General features: G+C 44.5%; 2 protein-coding genes and 1 pseudogene across 2 annotated transcripts; 2 read left to right on the top strand and 1 right to left on the bottom strand.

Moving 5' to 3' along the window:
• Window positions 1-3,475: 3,475 nt before the first annotated feature.
• On the top strand, window positions 3,476-6,340 carry LOC127776740 (serine/threonine-protein kinase RIPK-like). The gene is made up of 4 exons (XM_052303270.1): window positions 3,476-4,088; window positions 4,222-4,357; window positions 4,458-4,594; window positions 5,410-6,340. Exons 1-4 carry the CDS (start codon window positions 3,741-3,743, stop codon window positions 6,067-6,069), a joined length of 1,281 nt encoding a protein of 426 aa, XP_052159230.1. The 5' UTR covers window positions 3,476-3,740; the 3' UTR covers window positions 6,070-6,340.
• An 8,900-nt stretch (window positions 6,341-15,240) lies between these two features.
• Window positions 15,241-18,229, top strand: LOC127776739 (F-box protein At5g03100-like; annotated as a pseudogene).
• A 5,034-nt stretch (window positions 18,230-23,263) lies between these two features.
• On the bottom strand, window positions 23,264-25,445 carry LOC127775774 (uncharacterized). The gene has a single exon (XM_052302070.1). It carries the CDS (start codon window positions 24,506-24,508, stop codon window positions 23,894-23,896), a length of 615 nt encoding a protein of 204 aa, XP_052158030.1. The 5' UTR covers window positions 24,509-25,445; the 3' UTR covers window positions 23,264-23,893.
• Between the last annotated feature and the right edge of the window lie 2,440 nt (window positions 25,446-27,885).

Below are 27,885 nucleotides of genomic sequence, written 5' to 3'. Positions count from 1 at the left end.
ATGTCTTGATACATTAACACTAATATGAATGTAGGATATGCTAGAGTGACTTACATTGTGAAACGAAGAGTGTACAACCTAACTATGCTATCAACATGTTTGATAACTTTACCAGTTGGCATATACTTGCTTGGCTACTTCGACGAAATACAAGGTGGCCTAAAAGTTGAAGTGCAGAAAGCACGATCGCCTCTGTTGTTCTTATTTGTGGGAAGCCACTTTCTACCCGTATATATATTTGCTAAAGAAATGTGAAAGTAAAACTCGTACGGAGACTGAACAGAGGCATGTGAGAAACACTCTGGAATGGAAAGTGTCAACGTGTTAACGGAGTGCATCAAAGCTGTCGTGTAATCTGTACATTTCTGTCAGAAAAAAATAAAACTTCACATTGTTTTTCAAAAGAATTATGATCTGTACATTCCTGTGATCCGTTTGACCCGGTCGTAAAAGAATCATGCATTTTTTTTTTCTCGACATGTGGGCATGAAGCATGCAGGTTATATTAGATCATTCCCAACCCAAAACACTAGATATAGTTTTCATAAACTCCATATCATAAAAAAAAATTAGTACTAGACACTACTCTTTCAATGCAAACACCATTATTTCATACTTGAATTTAATGCTACTTATCTCACATGATATCTTGAATATTGTGTAGAAATCATGTCTCATGCAAGACATGGTTTCCTTCTCTTTCCTCATTTATTCACTTGCCGCATTATTTTTCATTCTAGATGGCAGTTTATTTAATGCTGTGACACTATCCTAATTATTAGGTTGGAAATGGTCTTACTACACAAGATGCAATAAACTGCCGAGTCACATTTTGAATAGAACAGATAGAACAGTGAAAAAACCCCAAGATATACGAACCATAATTCTCTTACCCCACGACACTACGTGGTGCCTATTCCACTGCTCATCCAGCCACTCATGTGAAAGGATCATCGATGTTAGATTTGAGAACCGACATTGATGGCTTTCCACGAGTAAAAAAAAAAAAAAGCACTGAGTCAGATCCATGAATCAAGTTAATATGATTGTATTAACTAAATTAATGGAATTGTTAAAAAAACTAAATGAATGGAAGAATGACAAATCATTCACATAATATCCCAGAATATGTGCATGCTTCGAGCCAAAAGAAAACCTAAATCACACTATAAATTCAACATCATTGTCTAGAGCCAAGTAGAGGGGAACATAATGAGGTATCTATAGGTAAAGTGGAGACAACGTCGCTCATCCATCGAGCTAGAGTTGTTGAGCTTGTAGATTTGCTCCTAGCCTCTGTCACCCCGCCGCCCACACCCTATGCATCTCCCTTCCCCAGCTATCAAAAAAGGTTATCACTTCTCTATCTTTGCTTCGTTGTTTCATCGAGCTATGTAGACGGTAGGATCTGGCCTCTTCGAGCGTAGCGAGGACGAAGGGGAGGCGATCAGGATGGATCTAGTCTTGTTGTCACTACCTCTCCCCATATCTTGACGATGATAAAGGCGGATCTGACTGCTCCCCGAGTTCGAGACAACTGGATTTGGTGGCCACCCGTCGAGGAGAGGTGGATTTGTTGGCCCCATTGCTCGTTGGCCAGGGTTAGGTGGTTGGGAGAAAATGGAGAGAGTAGACAGAGATAGCAAGAGAGTAGGAGAGACGTATGCGCTCAGAGTTTCGGGTGGTTGCAAATGAAACTGATCGGTTTGATATATTTTTCTAGCTCACTAAAAACTAGGCACTATTTTTTTTTGTGTTTTAATAGAAAACCAACATATATAACTATTATCAGTGCCAAATTTTTTTTACAGAATCAGCACTTATAATTATCATTCGTGTCACGGTGCCAGTTTTTATCAGTCAGGAAAACCCTTAGCGCCGGCTTTTTTTTTTCTTCTTCAACTAACCGGGGTACGTTTGGGCGGTTGGCTGCCTGGCTGGGTCATGGAACGGAACGGAACGTGTCAACGAGTTGGCATCAAGTTTTGTCATGTACTGTAATCTGTACTTTTCGGTCAGAAAAAAAACTGAACATTGTTTTTCATAAAGAATTGTGATCTGTACAGTACATTCCTGTGATCCATTTGACCCGGTCGTGGAAGAATCCGTGCGTTTTTTTTTTTCGACTTGTGCGCATGAAGCATGCAGAACTGAACAAGTATGCAAGATGCAATAAACGGCGGCGTCACATTTTGAATAGAACTGTAAAAAAAAAAAACCCCAACATATTGGAACAATAATTCCATTATGAATAAGATTTTATTTAGCACAGCTTCAGATCTAAAGTTTTTAAACTGGGTATTTCTAACCTTATAATTTCATAGATTTAGATCTATGATCACGTTAATAACATTTTGACAAATCATTTTGTTTCTATTTTGATGAAATTTAAAGTTTTAAAGCACTATAATTTAATATACAAACTTCAAATCAAACGTGAACCGAAGTCTATAATAACATGCCTAAACTTATTACAAGTATGAATAGAGTATTCAAAGTACCCTATGTTTACAGTTTGGGAGTTCAATGCGTTACTCCCCTGGGTAAAAAAAAAGAAAAAAAATCATGTTTGAACCTTTTAACGGTTCTTTCAGTTGTGGTTTTGACCACAATATTTTTTATAAAATAAAGTTAAAGATTATCAAAGTACTTTTCAACACAAATTTACACAAGACATTTTTATGTTCGTTAAACTATGTATTTCAAACTTCATTGATAGTTCAAAGTTAAAAATTTGGTCAAATCTAATCTAAAACATCATATAACCAAAGGGAATATTTGAAAAGCCGAACATACTTTTTACCACCCATACTAGAATTTATTTGGGAAAAAAATAGCCATGTTTAAAAAATAGTTGCCACTAATTTTTTTTCCTTTATTACAAAGACTTCAGTCCCGGAGGAAAAAAAAACAAAACGGAGTACGAAAAATTGGTGAGGCCTGTAACAATTCTAAACACCCAGCCAGCCAATCATGTTCGTCTCCTGTTGGAACTTGTAACATCAGTAGATCACCTAATATGATCTTATTATCCATGTATATTAAGTTGAAGGGCCAGGATCACTCACCTAAAACACAGCAATCAACTCCCCTAAAAATTGATAAGAACAAACCACTCCTCTTGTTCCTTTCCACCAAGGAAGTTTCAGTGGGTGTTAGTGTGTCACCATCCATTGCAAGCCATCCATCCATGGATGCAACTCACATACATCACCCATCACCAAAGCCATTGGTCCCATATTATGCTTTCCAAGTAGCTTTCACCCACTAACTAACTGGGACGAAAATTCAAGTACAGCATCACCAATGATGCAATGATAAACACGGTTAAAAAAAGAAAGCATAGTCGATTAATTAATTGTAAGCCCAGCGAATTACACCACCTGCTGGAATTAACTTTGAGTAATCAGGTCAAATGAAGAGGACATGCCATCTCTTTCCTGACGAGTTAACCCACCCACCCGGAAGCCACTGATTCACGCAGCCACAAGCTGATTAGAGTAGCATCTGATCCAATCCAAAGCCACCCACTTCTTCTTTATATACCTCCCGCGCCATCTCTCCTTCTTCTCCCAGCTCGAATCGGGACCAGCTCCGCCGCCGACGATTCTTGACTCGCCTTCTTCTCCGGCGACGATTCTTGATTTGCCTTCTTCTCCGGCGACGACGATTCTTGGCTTCTTTGGTTGATTGGTCGGGCGGTGCATCGGTCGAACAGCTTGCGGGCATCACAGACAGGCATGGCGAGGGGGCTGTTTGCGTGCTTTGGGAGGGGAGGGGAGGAGGCGGAGGAGGAAGCAGGGAAGAGGCCGGCGCTGCGGCGGCGGAGGACGGTGAACCTCCGGTCGCTGTCGCTGGAGGACCTGTCGCGGACGCTGGCGAAGACGAACCTGCACGCCTTCACCCTGGACGAGCTCAAGGCGGCGACCAAGAACTTCTCCACCAGCAACTTCCTCGGCGAGGGCGGGTTCGGGCCGGTATACAAGGGCTTCGTCGACGGCGAGCTCCGCCCCGGCGCCCTCGAGTCGCAGCACGTCGCCGTCAAGTACCTCGACAGCGACGGCGTCCAGGGCCACCGCGAGTGGCTGGTGAGTTTGCCGCTGTCTCTTCTGCTGCCGAATCATATATCCAGCTCGTCTGATGTGATGATGAACTGATTGATCATGATGTTGTACTAATCACCAAGTTAATAATGATTTTCTCGTTAATTTTTGTGATCAGGCTGAGGTGGTGTATCTGGGGATGCTGAGCCATCCTCATCTGGTGAAGCTGGTAGGATTCTGCAACCAAGATGATCACAGGATGCTGGTGTACGAGTACATGCCAAGAGGCAGCCTCGAGAACCACCTGTTCAAGAGTAAGTAGTGACTACTAATTACCACATGATTTGGGGTTAATCACCGTGTGTTAGCTGTTGCAGCTTTGCTAATTGAGTGTGTGATTCATTGGGTGTGCAGATCTTCTTGCTTCGTTGCCATGGTCGACGCGGCTGAAGATCGCCGTCGGCGCGGCGAAGGGGCTCGCCTTCTTGCACGAGGCCGAGACGCCGGTGATCTACCGCGATTTCAAGGCCTCCAACATTCTTCTCGACAAGGTAAGCAAGTTTAATTTACAGCAAAATTCGTTGGTGTTGACCACATAATTTGTGTTGCAATTTGGGGGAATTACAATTTGATAAAGCACAGTTTAAAAATTGAATCATTGTTAAGCTGCAAAGTGTAGGGCAATTAGGATGAATTTAGATTGTACTACTGGTTGTTTATTTTGTATACGCGACACGCCCAATCAGGCGAATGGATCGCACGTTGTCAACTGTTTCCAGCCGGGTCAAAAATCGTAGCTTCTAACAGTAGGATTAATTAAAAGGAAGACACCCGTGCTCAAATCTGATTCTGTGTTTCAATAGTGCGACAAATTAGCAGCAAAACCTTGATTGTTTATTACACAAGCCGGTCGTTGGGCGTAGAACTGATTGGCTTTGTCTGGTTCGTTAGGAACCCACGGTTTTTTTAAGTTCAACGATCCAAACTGCTATACTGGCTTTGTCGTGTCAGTACGGTACATGCCAACCACTACCACAACGCCACAGCAACATCAATGAAGTCAAAATGCACAATAAAATCACAAGTTCTTTTTCGTTTTGAACGAAGTTGCAAGAATCTTCGTTTAGCATAGCTTCAGCTCCCAACTCTAACTTATTTGAAGCTAAAATTGTACCAAATGGTATATATTCTTTATTTTTTTAAAAGTGAAGTTAGGGGAGCTGCTCTATAAATTTGTACTACGAGAATGGAGTTGGTTTCCGTTGCTCCACAGCTCCATTTCACCTTAAAAAACTCATTAAAATAGACACGCTCTTGTGCAGATTAAATAAAATTTACTGACTTGTCAAACGGGAAAAATTTGCAGGATTACACGGCGAAGCTGTCGGACTTTGGGCTGGCGAAGGAGGGGCCGCAGGGGGACGCGACGCACGTGACGACGCGGGTGATGGGCACGCACGGGTACGCGGCGCCGGAGTACATCCTGACGGGCCACCTGACGGCGAGGAGCGACGTGTACAGCTTCGGCGTCGTGCTGCTGGAGCTGCTCACCGGCCGCCGCTCCGTCGACAAGCGGCGGCGCGGCCGGGAGCAGAACCTCGTGGACTGGGCGCGCCCCTACCTCCGTCGCGCCGACCGGCTGCACCGCATCATGGACCCCAGCCTCGAGCTGCAGTACTCGGCGCGCGCCGCGCACGCCGCCGCGAAGGTGGCGCACCAGTGCCTGCAGAGCGTGCCCAAGTCGCGCCCCTGCATGCGCGACGTCGTCGACGCGCTCGAGCCGCTGCTCGCCGTCGACGACGACGTGCCCATGGGCCCGTTCGTGTTCACGGTCGGCGGCGAGGAGGCGGCGGCGGCGGCGGCCGGGAGTAGCGCCGCCGGCGACGCCGGCGACGACGAGCCGGCGAGGGGGAGCCGGCGGGGCAAGAAGCACGTCACGTCGGCCGTGCACGCGGAGAGCCCGCTGCGCGACGGCCGGTACGCGAGCAGGGTGAAACGACCGGAGAGCCCACCGAGTGTGATCTGATGAGTACATAGAACAAACAAACTGAATTTGTACATAGCAAAACTACATGGTCCTTGATTCATTTGTATTATACTACCTTTGTTCGTGATGTTTTTTGTCTAAAGAATTTGCTAAGGGAAACGTTGATTAATAGAGTTGTTTAACTCCCCTTGTAACTTGTAAGAAAGAAAAGGGGAGTATTTTTCTAGATTTTAGGCGCATGAGAACTTGTATACTTTCAGTCACATATGCAATGTGCAACTTTTGTTCATTTTAACTACGATTTATCTAACTTTAAAGACTTTTAATGTTTATGCCTGTAATTTTGTAAATTTTATGAACGGTAAGTTTATTACATGTAATTAGTTTTTTTTGCTACAATAATTTAATGCTCAACTTTTTTTATCTACAAAAACTTTGTTTAAATAAGTAACAAGGGACTTTCCTAAAAGAAATCCACATATATCTAGCAATTCCTTGGGAACTTACTAGTATTTTATATTTGAAAAACTCTAACCCTTGGTTTCAATCTAAAGGGCCAAATGTTCCTATCAGGTTTACATCGTACAGAATTCCTCCCCAAGTTTTTTTTTAAAAAAGCTGAATGCTCGTGCTTTGCTGCAGATAAAATATATATTATAATTTTAATAGGTACCAGAAATAACATGTGTTTTGCCATAAAATGTGTTACCTATCATTTTTCAATAGATCAAATCTATTGATAGATTTGATAGATTTGATTGATTTTTAGTAAATAGAAGTTTACGGGGGTAATTTACAAAACTACAATGAGAGCAGATGGTGGTGTCAGCCAGACAACCACCACCGCTACTTCTTTTAAAGTACTTCCTTCATTTCATATTACAAGTCGTTTGACTTTTTTTAGTCAAGCTTATTTAGGTTTGACTAACTTTATAGAAAAATATAGGAACATTTTCAATACAAAACAAACATATTATCAAAATATATTCAATGGTAACTCCCCGTCAAGATGGCGACAATGACGTCGAGCGCAGCAGCAACGGCGGAGGGACGATGAGCCATCTTCTGGAGACCCGATTAGAGCACCGCCCGCCGCCACCGCCGTCGCCACCGCCGCCGATTCCCCAGTATGGCATAGTCACGGTACAGAGTGCACAGGATGTCGACATAGCCATACCTTCAACCCTTGTTGGTGAGGTTGTTCGGATTTGGGTGCCGTTCGATATGCCCAGCTTCAACCCTTGTTGGTGAGGTTGTTCGGATTCGGGTGCCGTTCAATATGTCATTGGGCACAGTGTTTGATATAGGTGAAATTCTCAAGGACAATGTTCTTGGGCAGTCCCTGGTGGAGGACCCAGCTCTGCTGGCTGCGAAGCTAAGCCAAGCGAATTGGCTTAGCAATGAGCTCCGTTTAGTGCGATTTCGTGTCGAGCAGCTGCAGCATGCAGATACTGCATCTGTCTGCCTGACTCCCTCCTCATCAGGGACTCTGAAACTTTGGATAGTTTACCTTTTTTTTGTTGTTCCTGTAAAGAGGAGAGCTTCATATGTCTGGCCCCCATTTTCTTGTGTGGCCCCCATTTTCCTATTGGGAGAAGTAGTTCATTTCTATATAGATAGTTGAAGAGAAATATCAATGTCTCCCTTAGTTAAGGATTTGGCAAATATACTCATTTTAAATTGAATTTCCATTCTTTTTGCTCCAGATACTAGTATCCCTCTTATTCATCTCACCTCTGTTTTGGAATAAATGAGGTACAATCGATGTAATAATTAGCTAAAGCCTACCTCTTATTCATCTCACCTCTGTTTTGAAATAAAGGAGGTATAATCGATGTAATAATTAGCTAAAGCCTAAGGCAACAAAGGTTCAGGTTGTCAACATGTTCATATTCACACCGGCATTCTGAAGTTATCCCTAAATCGATGACTTTTACAATGGGACCTTTAATATAGATAGACTGAACCATATGGTAATAACTCAAGTGCAAAGATGCCATTCAGATACATAAATTTATACTTATTTGTTTTTTAAATGTCACTCATCTCCTTTATGGGGTGGCGATGCTTTATAAGGTTCTAAATTATCTATATTTTAGAAAGAGAAAATGAATTCTTTTTAAAGTAGATTTTAAAAAAGCATCTGGCAAAATTAAATTGCCTTTCATCTATTAGATGATGGAAGCAAAAAGATTTCCTAACAAAAACTAATGATCCGATATTTCCCTTGCTATCTAGCTGTAGAAACTTTCATTGTAGTGATAAATAATGTTGTAAAGCAGTGTTCGATAAAAGAGTTATAGAAAGGAGATACGGAAGATAGGGTAGCTATTATGCAATATGCAGATGCCTCTGAGGAGTCAGCAAAAAACATAAAATTTATACTTTGCCTCTTTTGAAAATATGTCTGGCTTAAAAATTAACTTTGATAAGAATGAGCTGATTATTGTTGGACTTGAACAAGAAAAGGAACTAAATTCTGTTCTATATTGACTTGTAAAATGTAGTGCCTCGTTCAATCTCCCGTTTGGGAGGGTGGATTTTTGTTGCACGCAAAACGAGAAACATCATTAGCACATAATCAATTAAGTATTAATTATTATAAATTTGAAAAATGGATTTATTTGCTTTTTTAAACAACTTCTATATTTTTTTAAAAAAATACACCATTTAACCGTTTGAAAAGCATGCTAAAGGAAAACGAGTAAGTTGAAGTTTGGAGTGGAAGTTGAAGTTTGGAGTTGAATATAGAGGGCTAAGTAGTATACCTCTATACATGTTGTCTTTTTATAGACTACCAAAAGGTGTAAGGAAGAGGATGGACTATTATAGAACTAGATTTTTATGGTAGAAATATCAAGGCATAAGGAAATATCACTTAGTCCAGTGGCCAATGATTTGTAGGCCAAAAGATCAGGGTGGCCTGGGGATTCTTGATATATTTAGATACTATGAAAGTAGCATTATTGGGGAAGTGGCTTTGAAAGCTGGAGAATGATGAGGGTCTTCGGCAGAGTATGTTGTATGACAAGTACTTGAAGAACAAAACTTTGTGTTTAGATAAACACAAAACAGGAGACTCACAATTTTGGTCTGGGCTACTTGAGAGATGAGATACAAGATTTTTTTTTCTGAAATATTGTACAAAGGAAGTAAGGAATGGCACTATGACTTTGATTTGCGAAGACATATGGATAGGAGACAGGACTTTGGCTGAACAATTCCGAGAGTTATTTAAGGAGGGGACTACGCATCGGTCACCCGATCCGGATTGGCAAAAATCGGCCGCTGACGTCAGCATGATCCGATTGCATCATTAAATCCGTTGCAATTAAATCTTCAAAACAAGACCACACATGGATATATTCTGATGAAAATTTTTTAGCTTATTATTGAATTATTTTTAAATGTTGCACGATGTTCCACCAAGTATATCGGAATTGTTTCACTGAGTAGATTGAAAATGTTTCAATCGTTTAAATCGGGTGTTGTTTCACCTTATATAAAAACAATGTTTTAGCAAATAGCGAAAGAATATTTCAGTTCACTGCAACATTAGATCTATACATAGTGAAACATTGTAAGTACACTAGGTGAAACATTTTTGGTGGAACAAAAAATAAAACGAATTCCCTTAATAGAGGGTTTGCAAAATATGTGGGTGATTTGTTGCAAAAGAATGTTTCGTTCACTGCAACATTAGATCTATACATAGTGAAACATTATGAGTACACTAGGTGAAACATATTTGGTGGAACAAAAAATGAAACGAATTCCCTTAATAGAGGGTTTCCAAAATATATGGGTGATTTATTGCAAAAGAATGTTTCGTTCACTACAACATTAGATTTATACATAGTGAAACATTGTAAATACACTAGGTGAAACATTTTTTGTGGAACAAAAAATGAAACGAATTTCCTTAATAGAGGGTTTCCAAAATACTATGTGGGTGATTTGTTGCAATGGAGTATGTGGTGGAGACACATGACAGGTGGGGGCAGAAAACGTGGTGGGGCCCAGGCGCCTGCATGCACCCGCGTGGGGGACGGGGCGCGCGGGGGGAGCGCCCGATCTGCTCCACCCCCGTCGGGCGCCCGGCCTGCAGCATTTTCGGTTATATAATATAACTTTCACTAAAATAGTAACAATAGCAAAGGTCTTTGAGATGGGTTGGGATGCCTTTGAATTCAGAAGGACACTAGGTGGGGATATGGCTGTGAAATGGGAACATTAATAAAAGCTTTGTAATGGGAAAATTTTGCAAAATGGGAAAGACAAGCTCATTTGGACACTTACAAAAAGTGGGGTTTTACCTGCCAAATCTTTTTACTATGCAATGAAGGGACACAGGTCGTCTGCAGTACTGCATATGCAGTACTGCAGGGAATCTCAATTGGCAATGAACTTGCAAGATAGTGGTTATCCCTTTAAGAAAATCTGGAGATTCAAGATTCCTATTAAAATTAAAGTGCTCATTTGGTTAGCTCTAAAAAATAGTATTTTCACAAAAGACAATCTTATAAAAAGAGGATGGAGGAAGGGTACTACAAAATGTCAGTTCTGCAACAAACATGAAAGCATAAATCACTTGTTTTTTTAGTGCAGTTTAGCACGTTTTGTGTGGCATACCATGCATTGTGTTTTTGCATGTTCTATACCTGGGGGGTTAAAAGAAGTAATGGGTGGATGGTTAAGCAAGTTCTCTAAAAAGAATAGGAGCCTGCTTTCAATAGGAATAGCTGCTATTTGGTGGAGTATCTGGAAAATCAGAAACAGGGCTTGCTTGGATAATATAATTCCAAATGATCTGTGGAAGTGATTTTTCAGATTGCACATAATATATCAAATCGGGCTATTTTGGAGAACAAGGAGGAAGAGGCAAGAAGCTTGCTGGAGGGGGCCAGGGTGTTAAAGCAGGTAGCCGCTGAATTCTACAGTGCTCGGCATGGCTGGAGCTTCAGAGCTGGAAGGATCCAAGGATGACAGAAGGAAGACGACGTCTCTCAAGCATGGAGGGTTTGGAATATGAGCAAAAATGGCTGAGTTTTTTTCGGTGCTATTAGGAAAGTATGGACTGTTAAGTTCTTAGATGTAGAATGGCTGAAATGGCGTTTTGAATGTGTGTTGAGCAGGTTAAGGGACTATGTATAAGGGGATGGCACCTAGATTAGGTGGGAGGAGGTTGTGGTCGTCTCCTGTTATGCTCTTTTTTCGCTTTTGTAATGAAAAAAAAATCTTGCAGATTATGTTCAGTGGCATGTCTCGCGACACCAAGAATCGCAGTGGCTCGGTCGCTGGCTGGCGCCAAGGATGATGCCAATATCCTCCGGCCCGCTGATAGTCACAACTCTGAACGGCGGCGGCGGAGGCGGCAACAAGGCAGCGAGGACTTCAAGAATGGATTATGTGACCAACATGTTCTTTGCCGCCTGAACGCCATCTTCAACAGCAGTCGCGGCCGCACTCGTGGACTCGACGATCAGATCGTCATGGCAGGCGGAACCGCCCACTGCGACGCGTTCTTGCTCACCGCCAGCCTCCTCGGCGGATTCTTGCGGCTTGTCATGGAAGCCCCCGGTGCGCGCCCGGCATGTCGTTGACGCTCGCGTCCTGGCCCGCCATGTGCTGGACGCCCGCGTCCGCTTCCACGCCCACGGCGGCGACGCCTTCTTGCGAGTTGCCGGCACTTTCTTGCGGCGCCTGCGCCTGCGCCTGAAGACTCCATGGTTCTTGAGGAACGTCACGGAAGCCCGCGGCCATGCACAGCAGGTGTTCGACGCCTGCTCCCGCGGGCATGTCCCGGCCGGCCACGCCTTGTTGAGCCTGAGCCACGTCGTCGAAGGCGCTCGCCTCATCTTGCATGTTGCCCCGTATGCCCGCGCCCTGTCGCGCCATCTTCCCTCCGCACAACATCTTGTTGTGGTCGCCTCTCACGTGGCCGACCCCGACGCCGACGGCGCTGCTGCTGGTCGCTGCCTCCGCTCCAAGAAAGGAAGCAACTCCCTCCGGAAACAATGGAACGGGGAGAGCCTCCAACGCCTTGGAGGCGAGAGGACCGTACGCCGCCCCCGACCTCGATCTTGTGAGTCTTGTCGTCCTCTGCTCCCCGGCGGCTGCCTCCACTGCTTTCTTGAAGACCCGAGGAATCCGCACCCGGGGCGTTCTGTTCTTAGGTGCGGGATCGAGGGGATTCTTTCGGAGAGGAGCCATTGAGGCGGGGAGGAAGGGGGCGGACCGGAGGCGGGGAGCCGGGGAACGGGGAAGGAGTGGAGGCGCCGGAGTTGGGGAAGAAGAGTTCAGGTGAGCGAAGCGGGTGGGGGAAGACGACGCCGAGAAGATTGGGCTTTTCTTATAAAGGCGCAAGCTTTGGTGTTGGGCTTGGTGGGTGGGCCGTGGGCGGCCGAGATGCCAGTTTCCAGAATTTGATTTTTTTTTGTGAATAAGTCTATTTAGGCCCCTTCAGTCTTGCTCCTTATTGAATCGCCTCCCTCAATCGCAAAACCAGATATATCACATTTTCTATATTTGAAAACCAGTGAAAATCGACTCTTTCAATGGTTTGGAAAGTGGTTTTCTGATGTTGGCAGGTTGATTGTGGTTGACCCGTTGAGTTAGTAGGTTAGGTTCACATGTTAGGGACTCTTATCTTCTTCATCTAGTCTCCTCTCTTATCCATCTCTCCACTACTCCCCTCCCTTCCTCGTCATCTCCAGGCTGACAGCCAGCAGGGAGAGGGGCGGCGGTCGACGGGAGAGGAGGAAGGTGACGGCAACGTCTTGTTGGGTAGCAGGGGATCTAGCTATGGTTGGCGATGCTATCAAGCTTAATGCCTTTGTGGGGTGTCCTTCCTCTCTACCTTACCTCACCTTGGTTCAAGCTCCATCCCTTCGATGCTTGAGCTTCTCCCTCTCACCGCATCTATCCTCCCGCCTCCTTCCTTTCCGCCCTGACTTGTCGCTATCGATTTGCCTTTCCTCTTTGTCTGCTTGAGCTCAGGAGATGGGAATTGAGGCGAAGTGGCTCGCTAGGGTCGACGGTAGATGAACGAGCGAGCTCGGAGGAGCTCATCGGCCACCTCTTCCCTGTCCGGCTTTTGGGGAAATAAAAGAGAAAAGAAAGACGAGGGGAGGGGGAAGAAGAGTGGGAGCTAACATATGGGTCCTGCATTTTTTCTTTGTGATTTATATGTGGTCCCATGTTTATATATCAACGAGTCTGACCGCGCTCAACCTCTCATATTAGCAAATACCGCTTCCTAAACCATCGAATGAGTCAATTTGCATTAGTTCTCGAAAATGAGGTATGTGTTATACCCAATTTTATGGTTGAGGGAGGCGATTCAATAAAGAGCTAGACTACAACATAGACATATTTCTCTTTTCACCGGTGTGTGCTGGGAAGAATATATTTTAGTCCAAGAAGCAAAAATATAGGCTTGAAAGTGGGCCCAAGATTTACCCCTGTTTTGGCATGTTACCCTTTACGTCCCTCATCTTTCTGTCGAGATAAAATCGTATCCCTAGACCGTTACGTTGAAAATATTGAAACCCCAGCAAGCAACATTACATGTTTTCATCTAAATCATGCCAGTTGGCCCAGTTCGCCGTCCTCGAAGTAAGATCAGAAAAGATGCTGTACACACAGAAAAAAAGCATTTCCGCATAAGCGAGGTTTTTTTTCTCTGGCAGGTATGACTTTTGGAGTCAAATGGCCGCCAATAAAAATAAAAACCGGGGTGAAGCTCGCCGTCCGTCTACAAAAATTAATTTTTCCACCTTTATTTTTGCAGCTCTCCTCCCTCTCCTCTCCCTCAGCACTACTCTCCCTCCGCGGCCGGCCGCAACGACGCTGACGCCGACTGCGCCAACAATGCTGGCGATGACACCGCCTGGATCCAGGAGGAGAGGGGAGGCGGCGGCGGCGAGGTGCTGAGGCTGCGGTGCGGCCGGAGGGGGTGCGGCGGTGGCGGAGCGGCTCCCCTTCCTCTCCTCTCCCTCCACGGCCAGCCGCGACGACGCCGACGCCGACGCCGACGCCGACGATGACGCTGCCTTGATCTAGGGAGGGGAGGGGAGCGGAGGCGGCGGCGTGGCCGAAGACGGGCGTCGGCGGCAATGCGGCCGGAGGGGAGGTGCGGCTCCCCTCCCTCTCCTATCCCTCCGTGGCCGGCCACGACGACGCCGACGCCGACTGCAACAACAACGCTGACGATGACACCGCCTGGATCCGGGGAGGGGAGGGGAGGGGAGGCGGCGGCGCGGCCGAAGGAGAGGTGCGGCTCCCCTCCCTCTACTCTCTGGCAGCTCTACTCCTCCGCGCCCGGCAGCGACGACGACGACCACCGCGACTGCAACGACCGCCTGGATCCGGGGGAGGGGAGGGTAGGCAGCCATCGGCCAGAGGGGGAGGCCGGTGGAGCCGCTGGCAGGTTGGGGGTGGTGGCGGCGGATTTTGTTTTATTCGCTAAAAATATTTTCGCAAGCGGGTGGTTCTACCACCTATGAAAATAGATGCCGCCTGGAAAAATGAGTTTCACAGGCGGACCGCTGAGCCGCCTGCAAAAATCATCTATTTTTTGTAGGCCTTTGCGTGCAGGTGGTCCTTTCCCTATATGAAAAAACTATTTTTGGCTGTCTGGAAAAACGATTTTTCTAGTAGTGACACATTTCACCCAGGGTTTACGATTCCGACAAGCCCTCCCGTTTCGGGCGCTGGCGGAATTCGGAATTTCGCGAAATCCGGTGGAAAACCGTTAAATTCTGAACAAATTTTATAAATCAAAATTTGAATACAAATTCCCTGAATTTGCCGACAAGTTCTCGAAAACCGGTGGTAAAATTCCGATCAAATTCATCGAAATTTCGAGCAGTAAGTATTTTTCTTTTTTTCTTAATTCCGGTCGGTTTTGGCCCATGTAAGTGTTTTTCTTTTTTTTTTTGCCAGTAATAATAAAATCCCCACCGTCAATCGGGCAAGAAAAGAAAATACAGCCCGAGTCGTGCATGTTGAAAATGATCGCGAGTTGATTTTCTTTCGATGAAAAGATAAAAAAAAAAAAACAAGAAGGGAGCCTACCCAGCTACCCTGAGCGCTCCGTCCTCCGGCTCGTCGCGCCAAGTGAAGTACACACTGTACACTCTTCCGCCGCCACCTACGCCCCGCCCCGCGCCCCCCCCCCCCCCCCCCCCCCCCCTCGCGCTGCCGGTTCATACCCTGCCACCTTGGTCCGTCCGGAGATTCGCGCGTCATCAGCCTCCTTCTCAGGTACTATCTCTCGGCTCATTCTCCCTCTCAGTTATTTGCACCAGGGAAAGACCCGGAAGGAGAGGAACATCTCTGTGGTTGCTCTCGTTTTCGGGTGAAATTTTTTTGTCTTTCCGATTATACTGGGAGTAACGATGAGGATTCGATTATCTCTGTAGAATAGGATCCTATTCCGGCTAGGTTTCGGGGTGAACCAATCCTTGTTGTTTCCGGACACTGCTTGCCTACTATATATGTTGGATTGCAGCAGATTGATTGCTTTATTTATCTGCAGAGTTCAGAGGAGTCCGGTTGCCAGCTCGGAGAGCAGCTAGAGGATCGCAGGTAATCTCTCTCTGCCAGCCACAATTATGCTCTGATTTCTCCCCCAAACCTATCTGCATATCAGTATATGGAACAATCTTTTTTTTTGTTGTTGTTGTTTTGCTAGAAATTGTTTTATTTGATTAGGGGGAAATTGAAAAGAAAATGCTAAGGTTGAAACACATCAGTGAGTTATGATCTTTTTACAATAGTCAATAGGTACTAGGCAGGATATTAATGATTACAATAGGTACTAGGCAGGAAGTTTGAGTAGGATTTCTCTTAATCTTGATTTTTCTCTCTCCTCCCTTCCAGTCTGCGCCCTTACTAAATCTGGCCATCTATGTTGTTGCAGAACAGGAATGGAGAACAATCTGATTCGTAGAACAAAAAGGCTGAAGCGATGCCATCAGCAGCCCTTCAAACAAAGCAGGGCAAAAGTTCAGTTTTCAGATCTTCCTGAGGTGTGTTTAGAAACGAGAAACCTTCTTCAGGTTTCTGTTTTCAAAAAATAGCTTATCGAAAATAACTTCTACCATGTCCCTCTTGTGCAGGATTTGCTGTGCACAATTTTCTCAAAAATGCCACTGAAGGATGTTGTGAGGACCAGTGTTTTGTCAAGAAATTGGAGGCACATGTGGACTTGTTGCACAAAACTAAGATTCGATGGTGTTATGGTATCCAGGGATAATATTAATGCAATCTTGCAGCAGCACTCTGGCAAGATTGTTGAAGAGTTTGAGGTGAAGTTTGAATTTGACAGCAAGCTAGTTGATCACCTCAATGGTTTGGTTGATTTTGTTGTATCATCACAGACAAAAAAAATGGCTTTTGATTTAGTGCCAACCAATCCTGTTGGTCTTCTTGATCGATACAGATTTCCCTTTGAGCGTTTCGACAATGGAAGCATCTCCCGTCTACAGCATATTCAGCTTAGCTTTGCATCTTTGGGAACTACCTCCCCATTTCAGTGGTTTTCTAAACCTAAGGAATCTTGACCTTCACTTAATACGATCTACTCAGAAGGATCTTCAAGATTTGTTATCACAATGCTTTAATATTGAATGGTTGAGTTTAGTTAGATGCCATATTGGTGGTGAAATAAAGGTGACACATCCATTGCCGCGCCTTCTATACTTACGAGTCACATACTGTGATATAACCAAGTTACAACTTAATGCCATCAACCTCAAAGCTTTTATGTATGATGGGATGCGGCATCCTATTGATCTTGGGCATGCTCTGGTACTGAAGGAAGCAAGCCTTCATTTTTTTGGCTCTGTACATCTTGAGGATGCTCTTACTACACTCCCAAGTATGCTTCCATGTGTTCAGTCCCTCAGTTTGGATGCCTATGTACCTCTGACTACTCTCCCAAGTGTGCCTCCTTGTGTTCAGCCGCTCTGTTTGGATGTCTATGTTCCTCTCGAGGTTTGTTGCTACACCTTTGAAGTCATATGCAATTCTTTGCTCAATTCTTTCTTACTATCACCTTTTCAGGTGTCCTCGCTGCTGAAGAACACGTGCAAGTTTTCTCATCTGAAATATTTACAACTAAAATTACGTCTATATTATCATGATTTGGGCAACATCCTCTCTTTGGCCTCTTTTCTCAGGGCCAGTCCTTGCATAGAGAAGTTAGAAATACATGTGAGTACTATATGTTTTCCTATTTGCAGGAAATGCGTTTATTCCATATTTCTTCTTTAATCATTCTGGCTGTTAGCAATGCAGTACTAAGATTTTGATGATCTGTCAATTAATTATCCATGCAATACAAGTCTTCTTATCAATTCCCATTTTCACTCATTGCAGTTCAATTCGTATGCTTTGTCACACTTGTATTATCAGCTTATCAGGAGGCTTCCACAAGGTGAATACGGCTATCTAAAGAACATGCATATTACTGGATTTGTTGCATCGACAGGCGAGCTTGAATTTCTGCTACATGTTGTGGAAAGTGCCTCTATACTTGAAGTTTTGACTATTGAGGCGGCTGGCATGTTAGGGAAAGATATAGATTATGAAGGAAGATTAAAAGTTGAGGAATTGACAAGAAGATACCTTGATGGGATAATGTTACGAAATACAAAGCTCTATATGGCATAAGTTATTGTAGTATAGAAGAGGTGTGCTTGAGATGTATTTGAGGATTCCTGTGTGCAAGGATCTGTTGTTAGCTGTGTGCATGTATTCCATGGATCATTAGTAATTTTCGCAGGCCATATCCTTGATAACTCTATCAGCTGATGGATCATTTTTGATAGCTAATTGTCTAATTGATTAGAAATATATAGCCATAATTGGAAATGATGCGATATTTGTTTTTTTTAATATTAAATGATGTGTTGTTTGTAAAATGCTATATTTTGACCTACTTAATTATGTTAATGGCGTAAGAAAATTAACTCAATGCATGAATTTGAAGGGATTGGTGAGAAGATCAATGAACATATTTGGAGGGATCGATGATTATAGATTTAAGATCCTTCAAAATTTACTTGGTGCAGTTCAAATCATTTGGCCTCAGTAATTTTGTTGACCCCATAGTTCGTTGATGTCTTGCTTATCACTTGTTCTGCTTCATCTTTTGCTTATAAGAAATGTCTTTGTGCCTGTCGGTGGATGGCGAGCGAAAAAAGAAGTTATGTTTTTCAACTGAGAAAAATCTTTGTGCATCTTTTGCTGTCCTTTTGGATTTAGGATCTGAGTTGTGCTAAACTCTAAAACCCAACAAATCCATTTGATAAAGCTGGTTATTTTATCTTTCTGGAAACTGTCAAAGAACTGACTATCTTGTGCAGGTTACTTGCCTTTAGTTTGGTGAAGGATCGATACTTGCACTTTGGTTTTAAATGTTCTATATATTGTTGTCTCACTTGATTTATTGTGTAACTATAGCTGCTTTCAGTTTTTGTAAGTGCTAATCTGTAACCTTGCTTTGCAGTTCCTGAAGTTGTGAGTCATGGCTGCCAAGCTGGCTTGCCTCCATAGTCTCCATGAACGCCTTGGTACCACCTTCTCATCTCATCGTAATAAGTTGATTGCAGTCTTTTCTAGGTGAAGATCTCCTTTGAATCTGCTCCTGGAAATGGTTGAGTTCTTATTGATCTTTATCCGCATAATTGGTTAGTTCTTAGTAAATTGAGTAGTGAAATGAGAGCATGTTACTGACTCTTAGCTGACAAGGTGATCCATTCCTTTGGGTTTATATAGTTTTTCCTGAGATTGTTATGATGGTGTATGTAATGATCTTTGATGAGATGTAACATATTGATTATGAGTCATGGATCTTGGATGATGTTAAAAATATTGTTTTTAGCTAGAATCAGTAAGAATCTGGTCTATATGGTAATGCCATCAACACAGTTCAGCCACAGGAAGGATGTGAGATCGAAGCATTCGTTCTATTTCTCAAATATCACTCTATGCAGGTATGTTAACAAGGGAAAGGGAGTGCTGTAGCATCACCAGTTGCTTGCTGAGTTTGATGAATTGATGCCTTGATCGAAGCTGACAAAGAGAAATGTGCTTCATCTGAAGACGTTCTGCGTGCTGCCCAAGTATATTTGGCAATGTGCCTACTCCAGCATGGCGACGATAGTCAAATCGAAGTCATCTACCAGCTTTTCTAATTTAATTTCCTTGACTGCATGTAGGAAGCCATTGTGCTGCCCCCATGTGTTGACCTTGGCCGCCTGACTGCATGTAGGAAGCCATTGTGCTGCCCCCATGTGTTGCACTGGCCATCAGGCGGCCAAGGTCTGGTGTCTGGGACTACATTTAGGTGAATGTGAGTGAGTTGGCTGTGGAGGAGCTGAGTGTTCCTGAGTACTTGGAATTCATGGAACAGCTTGTTGATGGACAGTAAGTTCCAGAAAGACGATATGCACATTATAACTGAAGCAAAATAACAGTCTGAATTCAACCTCTCCTTTTCTTAAACAGCACCAACAGTTGTTCTCGAGCTTGATTTTGAGCCCTTCAATGCCTCCTTCCCGTGCCTGTTCATGTCCAAGTCCATCGGAGATGGGTGCAGTTCCTTAACCGTCACTTGTCGTCCAAGTTGTTCCAGGACAAAGAGAGCCTCTACCCCTTGCTGAACTTCCTGGAAGACCATGACCACTGTGGGCACGGTCAGAACCTACCAAATGCTTTTCTACTGCATATTTTTTCTTGTTTGAATTGCCTGTTGTTAGTCCTTTAGAAAGCTGACATTCTCTGAAGTTGGCGCCGGACAAAGGTGGCGCCGGAGCCAGAGCGGCAGCGTTTCCCGCGTTGGCGCGGGTCTAGATGGTAGTACAAAGGGAGCTGGCGGCGGTGGGTCGTCTTCCTCGTTGCCGGTCGGCACCCTCGCCCTTCCTAGAGCTCCTCCCCTTCTTTGTGGGGAGTTTCTAGGCTGGATTGAGGCGGCAACTTGTCAGCGGGGGAAGCCTAGGTTGCTGAAGCAATGCCACCCAGTCCCGGGTTCTCCTTCAGCCAGATTTGGCGAGGAGACTGGCGGGTGGTGGATCGGAGGGGTCCTGGGCCAGCTCTCAGGGATGGAGGTTCGTTGAAGTCAGCCGATGGCGGGGCGTCGGTGCGGTGTGGTGGCAGTCCTGTCGTTGGCAGGACTGGAAGCTGGCCGGCGGAGGGGCGTCGGTCGGGTGTGGCGGAAGCCATGTGCCGCCGATGTTTAGATGGTGGATTCGGATTGGGCGATGGACCACGGCGGTAGGGGATTCCGAGCGAAAGCTTAGCCCAATTTTTTTTGGGCCAACAGTGACTTCGCCTTCGGGCGTGGTAACCCTCCTGAGGGCACTGTTGAGGTACCCTCCTCCCTCGGCAAGGAGCTCTGGGTGAAAACCTTGTCCAAGGATGACGACGGCGTCTTTCGGCATCGCAACCCTCGTGAGGGCGTTGTTTTAGAGTCTTCGTGTCGTGGTGGTGTTGTTGGCCCGGTGGCGATCGGTCTCGCATAGCGATGGCCGGTTCGGTGCTTGGCTTCCCTCTCTGTAGCGTGTGTTTGGGCGGTTGGCACATGGTTCGGGGCGTGTGCTCTGGTGCACATCCTTCCTCGACAGCCAGCTGTCGATGTAAAACTTTTCTTATAACCTTTTCTTCCTATCTTAATTACATTGAATGACCTCTTTCGGTCATTCTGGCAAAAACATTCTCTGAAGTTCCACTAAACGATAGGATCCGAATTTCCTCAATCATAATATATTGTTTTCTGTTACAGACCATGATGCTGAATGACAGAATTCAGAGTGTACATATGAATTATAGAGTAATGTGCAGACATGATTTTACTTGATGCAGGTAACCAGGTTGTTGCCTGATGTTATTGGGACTACATGCAGCCAGTGGCTGGAGAAGGTTATTGGAACTGAGCACACTGACATTCTTCGTGTTCCATTCAGAATTCATCTTTCTTTTTTTCTTTCTTTTTTTGCTGCAGGATGTTGCAAACGAAATTATGAGGGAAATGCAGGCCAAATATACCATTTCTCGTGCCAATTAACTGCTGATCATGCCATGACACACAGACTTCACATCATGACCAGCACATTCCAAGAAATTGCTAGAAGGTAAAATTTTACTATTGAGCAGTAGAATATCGCTGCATTGTGGCAACAACTGAAGGAGTATATGATGTTTGATTCCTCTGTTTCTTCAGCAAGGACACTGTTCGGCAGTATGAATCACACATTGCATTCACCCTTCCTGCTCTTGCAATAAGACAGTCAGACTCGGACCATCGCATATTACGCTGGAAGCTCACAAGAGAATGCAAACAATCCGATGAAAATGGCTTTCATAAAGCATATCATATTTCAATTGGCATCAACTTGCAAACCCATTGTAGGCTTCCATCGGATGGCCTAATCAGCCAAAGAAAAAGCCAAATTTTGAATTTTCAAACTTAATTTTGAGATTGATTTTGAGATATTTTTAACGTAGTTTCTTTTACAACATTGGCTTTTAAATCACCAAGAACACATTTATAAAAGTTTCACGTACAAATTCATTTTTATTTCCTAATAAGCCGTTTTGGCTTATTATGGGGACCGCAGTAACCATGTCTAGAGCATTTTGTAACACTAGAACAAATTTGATTGGTACTAGGATATGGTGAAGAACAATGGATCGAGTAGCTTCTGACCAATGACATTTTCTATGCAGTCTCAAAAAAATAAAAAAGGGTCTCTTCGGAGACATCCGATAAAAAAATGAAAAGGAAAAAAAAAATGAATGAATCGAAAACGACACTTGATTTTGGATTGATGATCTGGACTTAAATGGCAGCACCCATTTCAGTGGATCTGATCAACCAACTCTTCACAGACGCCTGGATTGATGACTGATTTCTCTCTTTCCAGATTTCTTAGACGATGAGTAGGATTAGGGTCAGCATAATGCCATTCAAGAATCATCCTAAGCCATTGTGTGAAGAGCGGAATTCATTGACAGCTTCATGTAGTTTGATCCACCTCAAATCATCTCTGCGAATGCACCAACTGAATTTGGCAGTGGGAAATCTAAAGAGAATATGTACTGCATCATCATGCGAAGCACATACAGCACAAAGATCTTACCCAATCCAATTCTCAACAACGTAGACTGAATTCTTTCTCTCCAACCTCTAACCACAAAAAATGCTTAATTTCCATAGGAATGAGTGCTTTCCAGACATCAGACGAGATATAAGATGAAAATGCTAATGCTCTGTACATTGATTTAGATGAAAAACATGTATTACTCTCTAAAGCCCCATAAGATCTGGTAACTATTCTTACAGAAAGAAACTGATGGAGTAAAAACGATCAAGTAATCAACCTAATAATTTCATTCTAATAGATCATGAGAGCCAAAAGATCTTCAGAAAGACAGATTCTCTGCTCGCCTTTCTAACATCTCAGAGTAAGAACATCAAATGTTCAAGATTCTGCAAACCTGAAGCATTACTGGTTGCCTCTCACATGGTAAGAACATCAAGCGGTCAAGATTCTGCAAACCTGAAGCATTATTTGTCGCGTGGTGGCTAGTATCAAGAACCCAAGATTGGGGGAAAAAAGAGTCTAAACTGCTAGCAATGCACATGCTCATTTTCCTAAAGGCTACTCCCTCCGTTTCATAATATAAGTCATTTTAGCATTTCTCACATTCATATTAATGTTAATGAATCTAGACATATATATCTATCTAGATTCATTAACATCAATATGAATGTGGGAAATGCTAGAATGACTTACATTGTAAAACGGAGGGAGTAACATTTTTTGTGGCCAACAGAGATATTAGTGACATCAGACTGTCAAAGCACATCGTTTGGAGAAGTGAAACCAGTTTTCACGAAATGTTCAATGATCTCAGTCTGAGTCTCAGGTGATCAAACATTCAAACCTATATCTTAATCGTACGCAAGGGATAAATGGAATTACATACATAGGCACGTAGCTAAGCATCCTGAACTTACACCCATGGCACAAATCCTGAACTAACACATGCCATAAATCCTCATATATTGGCTGTGTTTAGATCCAAAGTTTGGATCCAAACTTCAGTCCTTTTCCATCACATCAATCTGTCGTGCACACACAACTTTTCAGTCACATCATCTCCAATTTCAACCAAAATCCAAACTTTGCGCTGAACTAAACACAGCCATTGTTTCCTTCAGATTAAAAAAAAAATGTAAGATGCCTGCATACATGGCTGCATCTACCATTTGGATAACATCTCAAAATAATATTTTTTTTAAAAAAAAAGCAAATACATTCTACATAGAGGAGATGGATTTTCATGACCTATCTTCTTTCTATATAAAAAAAATATAACCATTTGGGTGGGCCAAATGCAAAAATAAAGGGATAGTGTGTTCTTAATTAAGGGATGAAAATACTTTCCCCTACATATAGAACACATTGTACACATCCATTGACCACAAATCTTAACTAGTACACACGAAAAGTACGAAAGAAAGATCCCCACATCACCATCAAAAATTAAGCAAACGGAGCGACGAACCAGACACGATATAATGCTACTGCAACATAGTGTGCGCTATACCACAACACGAGTCCATCAAATCCACAAGCCATTAATAAGTATCGAAGAGTTGCAGCTGGTCACATACAAAATGACCAGAAAAGCACACTTGCAGCACATATAATCCGATCTTGTTACAGCATAAGATGAACACTAACTCTCGGACAAGTCTGAACATTGTCGATCCCATAACCAGCACAGATGACTCAAGAAAAATGGCTCAAATCGCTTACCAGCAGTAGGAAGAAACTCAGCTCGTCGATCAGTCGGCGTAGGAGGCAGCAAGGACGGTGGAAGTGAGGGTAAGAACGACCGTGACAAGCGCAGCAGCGAGGACCAGCTTGGCGAGGAGCTCCACGGTGGTCGTCGCGATCGGCACGTTCCCGGCGGCGGTGGCGGCGGCGCCGGCTCCCCCTTCACCGCGGCCAACAGCACGGACATGGGTGTAGATGAGCGTCATGGAGAGGAAGAACGTCGTCGCTGCAGCAGCTGGACGGAGCACGTGGACAACCGCGACGGCGAGGGGTAGCAAATCTTGGCCGCCGTCGATGGCGCCTGGCTGAGGAGCCAAGAAGACGTGGAGCACGCCGGAAGACAAGAACAGGATGAGGTAAACGACCTGCGGGCGGATCATCCTGTCCACGGCACCGCCGCCTCCGCCGCCGATACGGGCGTAGATGAGTGCGACGGATGTGTGGAAGGCAACCATCGCCGCCGCCGCCGCCAGCAGCATCGTGTGGACCGCGGCGTCAAGCGGCGGAGCTCGAACGAAGCAACTCTCGCCACCCGACTGCAGGTCGACGTAGGGGAAGAATCCGGTGGCGTACATGGACACCAGCAGCCCGAAGAAGGCGGTGACCGAGGGGGCGCTCGCCATGGGGGATGAGCACTTGAGCAGCTTGGGAGGATCAAGATTCTAGAGAGGTGCGGGGTTGCACGAGTGGAGAACGGTTTGGATCGGGGTAGGGTTCGCGGAGGAAGGAAGAAGAAATTTAAAGTGAAGGGTCTCCCACAAAAAGCACAAGAAGAAATCGCGAGCGGCAATAAGGCATCCGCGGCCTGGAGGCGTGGCGGGTGGGAGGCAAATATTGCGGCAAAAATCCTCTCTCAAGTTAAAGCCAGAGGAATTGAAAGGGATGGGTTGTTCCGTCGTTGGGTGGGGTGCCGTGCAACATTGCACTGCAGCCAGCAGGTCGGCTGCATTTTCAGGCAGTGGCTTTATTTTTCTAATTTTTTTATGGAATACTACTATTATTGCATGGCAACCATGATAAGGTTATGCTATCTTTGACCAACACTTTTGTAGTATCCATCCACTTATTAGATTTAAGCAAAATTTGACAGTAACAGTTAATTTTGGAGATTTAATTGAGTCTTTTTCTACTGTAGAACATAAGCTTATTACTCAGATGTACACCCTTCGTTAAAAAAAAAACAAATCCTGGGAGTATACAGAGGCAGAGTCCTAGAACATGGAATGTGCTCTTTTTACATATATATATAGGCACACCTGTTTTTTTTTACATATATAGAGTATACAGGCTCTTTTTACTTTGGTTGTGGCTTGTTTTTTTCTCCACGTGTGGAAAAATCAATTGATGCTCCGAGAAATGACTCCACAGCAATACAACAGTACATAAAGTTGTTATTTCTTCCCAATACATTGACGCTCCCCTTTATATGTTGGGTAATTGGCCTCACTACATTTAGGGGTTCGTTTCGAGAAGCTTTTATCTTTCATCCATATTAACTGAGATAATACTACCCGTATGACCACTAGAGATGGGTGTAAATAACTAACTTAAAGTGATTGTGATCCACTAATATCAACTTGTCAATTTTGGCTTTGTTCTGACGGATTTTTACTCCATGAACCGGTCACTGTTCTTTCGCAGAAAGGCGCATGACACGGTACACCGTACACATCAATTGCGTCTACATGATTCGCGTGAGAAAGGAGCGCCTGGATTGAGAGATTCTTCCATTTCACCGCCGCAGAAGACATACGGCAGCAACAAATTCCTCGTTTTAAATCAGGGCTATGCACCATGTACGAGTACTTGACGTTTTTATCAGAGCAATTGGCCGGATCTAAAAGGCAACTACTCTCCATTTCCCCAGCTGAATCGTGTCGCATGGCAGAAAGCCAGGAAAGCAAGGCAAATCTTAACAGGTAGAACCGTAGAAGTACTAGAAAACGAGCAGGAGATGCAGAGCGAAAGGAGCACTGAAATCCAGAGACCAGAGAAAGGGCACTGCACTGACCTGAAATGTCTGCACACGTAACGGCTGCAGGGCACGCACGGTCAGCTCAGCTATAGCTCCGGCCATGGAAACCGGCTCCAAATCTGCAACCGAGCTCGCAGATTGGCGACCCCGGAACATGGAGAGGCGAGAGCTAGGGGAAAGCTCGATTGAGCAGCAGCAGCAGCCAGTGGTTGACCTGAAGAAGTGGTCTCTCCTCCTAGATTAAGGTATTTAGTAAAGCAAATGGTCAGGACGAGAGCGGCAGCCATCTTTCCCCACCACAAGCACACCCCACTGCACCATGGCACCACCTAGGACGCAGACAGCTCAGAAGACATATAGTATGACAAAGCATGTGTATTTTTACAGAGATCCAAGTAGTAGCATCGTACTAGTTCACTTTAGCTTACAGACAGGCAGCTAAAGTTCGTTTGTTAAGTTTGGAACCTAGAACAAACTCATCTGGGTGAAACACACGGAGTTTCACTGGAGTTTTACAGGCAGACATGTCACATGTCATCGCACTAGGAGCAGTTCTTGGCAAGGGACAATCAAGCATCAGGGGGACGTTCAAACGGAAGAAGGTTTCGCCAAAAACTCATTTTGCTCTGCTCATCTCACTTTCTCACTTGACAAAAAACGGTGGTGGTGTCCAATCACCATGTGAGCATACGAACCCAAACGAAAAGGAGAATCTGCAACTTTTGAAGGGCCTACTCCGTACATCAATGGGGGAAAAAGAACAAAACTAACACGAAAGAGGCGGCGTCGCGGCGATGGACGCTGTCAAAGTCGTCCTCACTCCTCAGCGCGAAGAGCTCTCTGACCGGATCAGGGCGGCGCGGCCGTGCAGTGCTCAATTTGCGACACGTATCCGCATAAAATCATCTTGTGAGTGAGGACTACTGTAACCAACCAGATGAACTTTAGGATTCCTTCGGGGGAAAAAATACAGAAATTTCAAAGGATTTAAAATCCTATAGAAAAAAATTCCTACAAGATAAAGAATTGAGTTCCTAAAATTCCTTTAAAAATTCCTATATATAGATTGGCATGTATCATGAAAATTTTGGAGAATTCTTAGCATGTGCTGTAACCTCTTGGGATTTTTTGTCTACCTCTCTTCCAAATTCCGTGATTTTCTTGTGCTTCACTCAAACTGTTTTCTATGTACGTAGTTCTCCTATGGTTTTCATTCTTTTAGAATCCAAGGACCATAATATTTTAAATCAGGTGTTTTATTTATTCTCGTGTTTTGAGAATTGAGAATCTTACGTTTTTCAAGAAGTTTGTAAAAGCTAGTACTCCTTCCGTGTTTATTTGTATGATGCTGTTTTTCTTTTAAGCAAAGGGGCAAAGCCCTCCATTTCTATTATAGAAATGGTGCAGCTATTACAGAGAGTCATCCCATTAAACACTAGTGGAGAAACCATATTTGGTGGGTCGACCAGATTTCACAAATAGTCCCGGTTGTATTAAAAACAGGGACTAAAAACACCCGGTTTAAAAGCTACAGGGTACTTTTCAAACTTTAGTACCGGTTGGTGTTACCAACCGGGACTAAAGATCTATTTGTAGTCCCGGTTGATAACACCAACCGGAAAAAAAGATCGCCATACGCTCTACTCACCAACCGGGACTAAAGATCTATTTATAGTCCCGGTTGGTAATACCAACCGGGAAAAAAGATCGACGCGGAGATTGGAGAGGCGTGCGCGATCGGATCGAGGTATCTCCTCCTCTCCTTTAACTCATCTCTCGTCCTCTCCTCAACCTTATCTCCTCCTCTCCTTTTTAACTCCTCTCCTCAACCTTATCTATTCTTCTCCTTATCTCTATTCCTCTCCTTCTTCTCTCCTTCTCTCTACTGCCAGGCCGGCGTGAGGGTGGCGGGGCGCGGAGGGCCGGCCGGCGCGGCGGCGGCTGGCGGCCGCGCAGCGGCGGGGCGCGGTGGGCCGGCCGGCCGGTGCGCGGTGCGGCGGCGGCCGGCGGGGCGCGGAGGGCCGG

The sequence above is a fragment of the Oryza glaberrima genome, chromosome 6 (genome assembly GCF_000147395.1).
Source record: "Oryza glaberrima chromosome 6, OglaRS2, whole genome shotgun sequence".
Classification (NCBI taxonomy): Eukaryota; Viridiplantae; Streptophyta; class Magnoliopsida; order Poales; family Poaceae; genus Oryza; species Oryza glaberrima.
This window is presented reverse-complemented; position numbering and strand designations above follow the sequence as displayed.

Excerpts from the sequence above, each read along its gene's own strand:
- LOC127776740 (XM_052303270.1), top strand. The coding sequence starts at position 3,741 with ATGGCGAGGGGGCTGTTTGCGTGCTTTGGGAGGGGAGGGGAGGAGGCG. Across the intron at positions 4,089-4,221 it reads AGGGCCACCGCGAGTGGCTG|GCTGAGGTGGTGTATCTGGG; the intron begins GTGAGTTTGCCG and ends TTTTGTGATCAG. Across the intron at positions 4,595-5,409 it reads CCAACATTCTTCTCGACAAG|GATTACACGGCGAAGCTGTC; the intron begins GTAAGCAAGTTT and ends AAAAATTTGCAG.
- LOC127775774 (XM_052302070.1), bottom strand. The coding sequence starts at position 24,508 with ATGGCGAGCGCCCCCTCGGTCACCGCCTTCTTCGGGCTGCTGGTGTCC.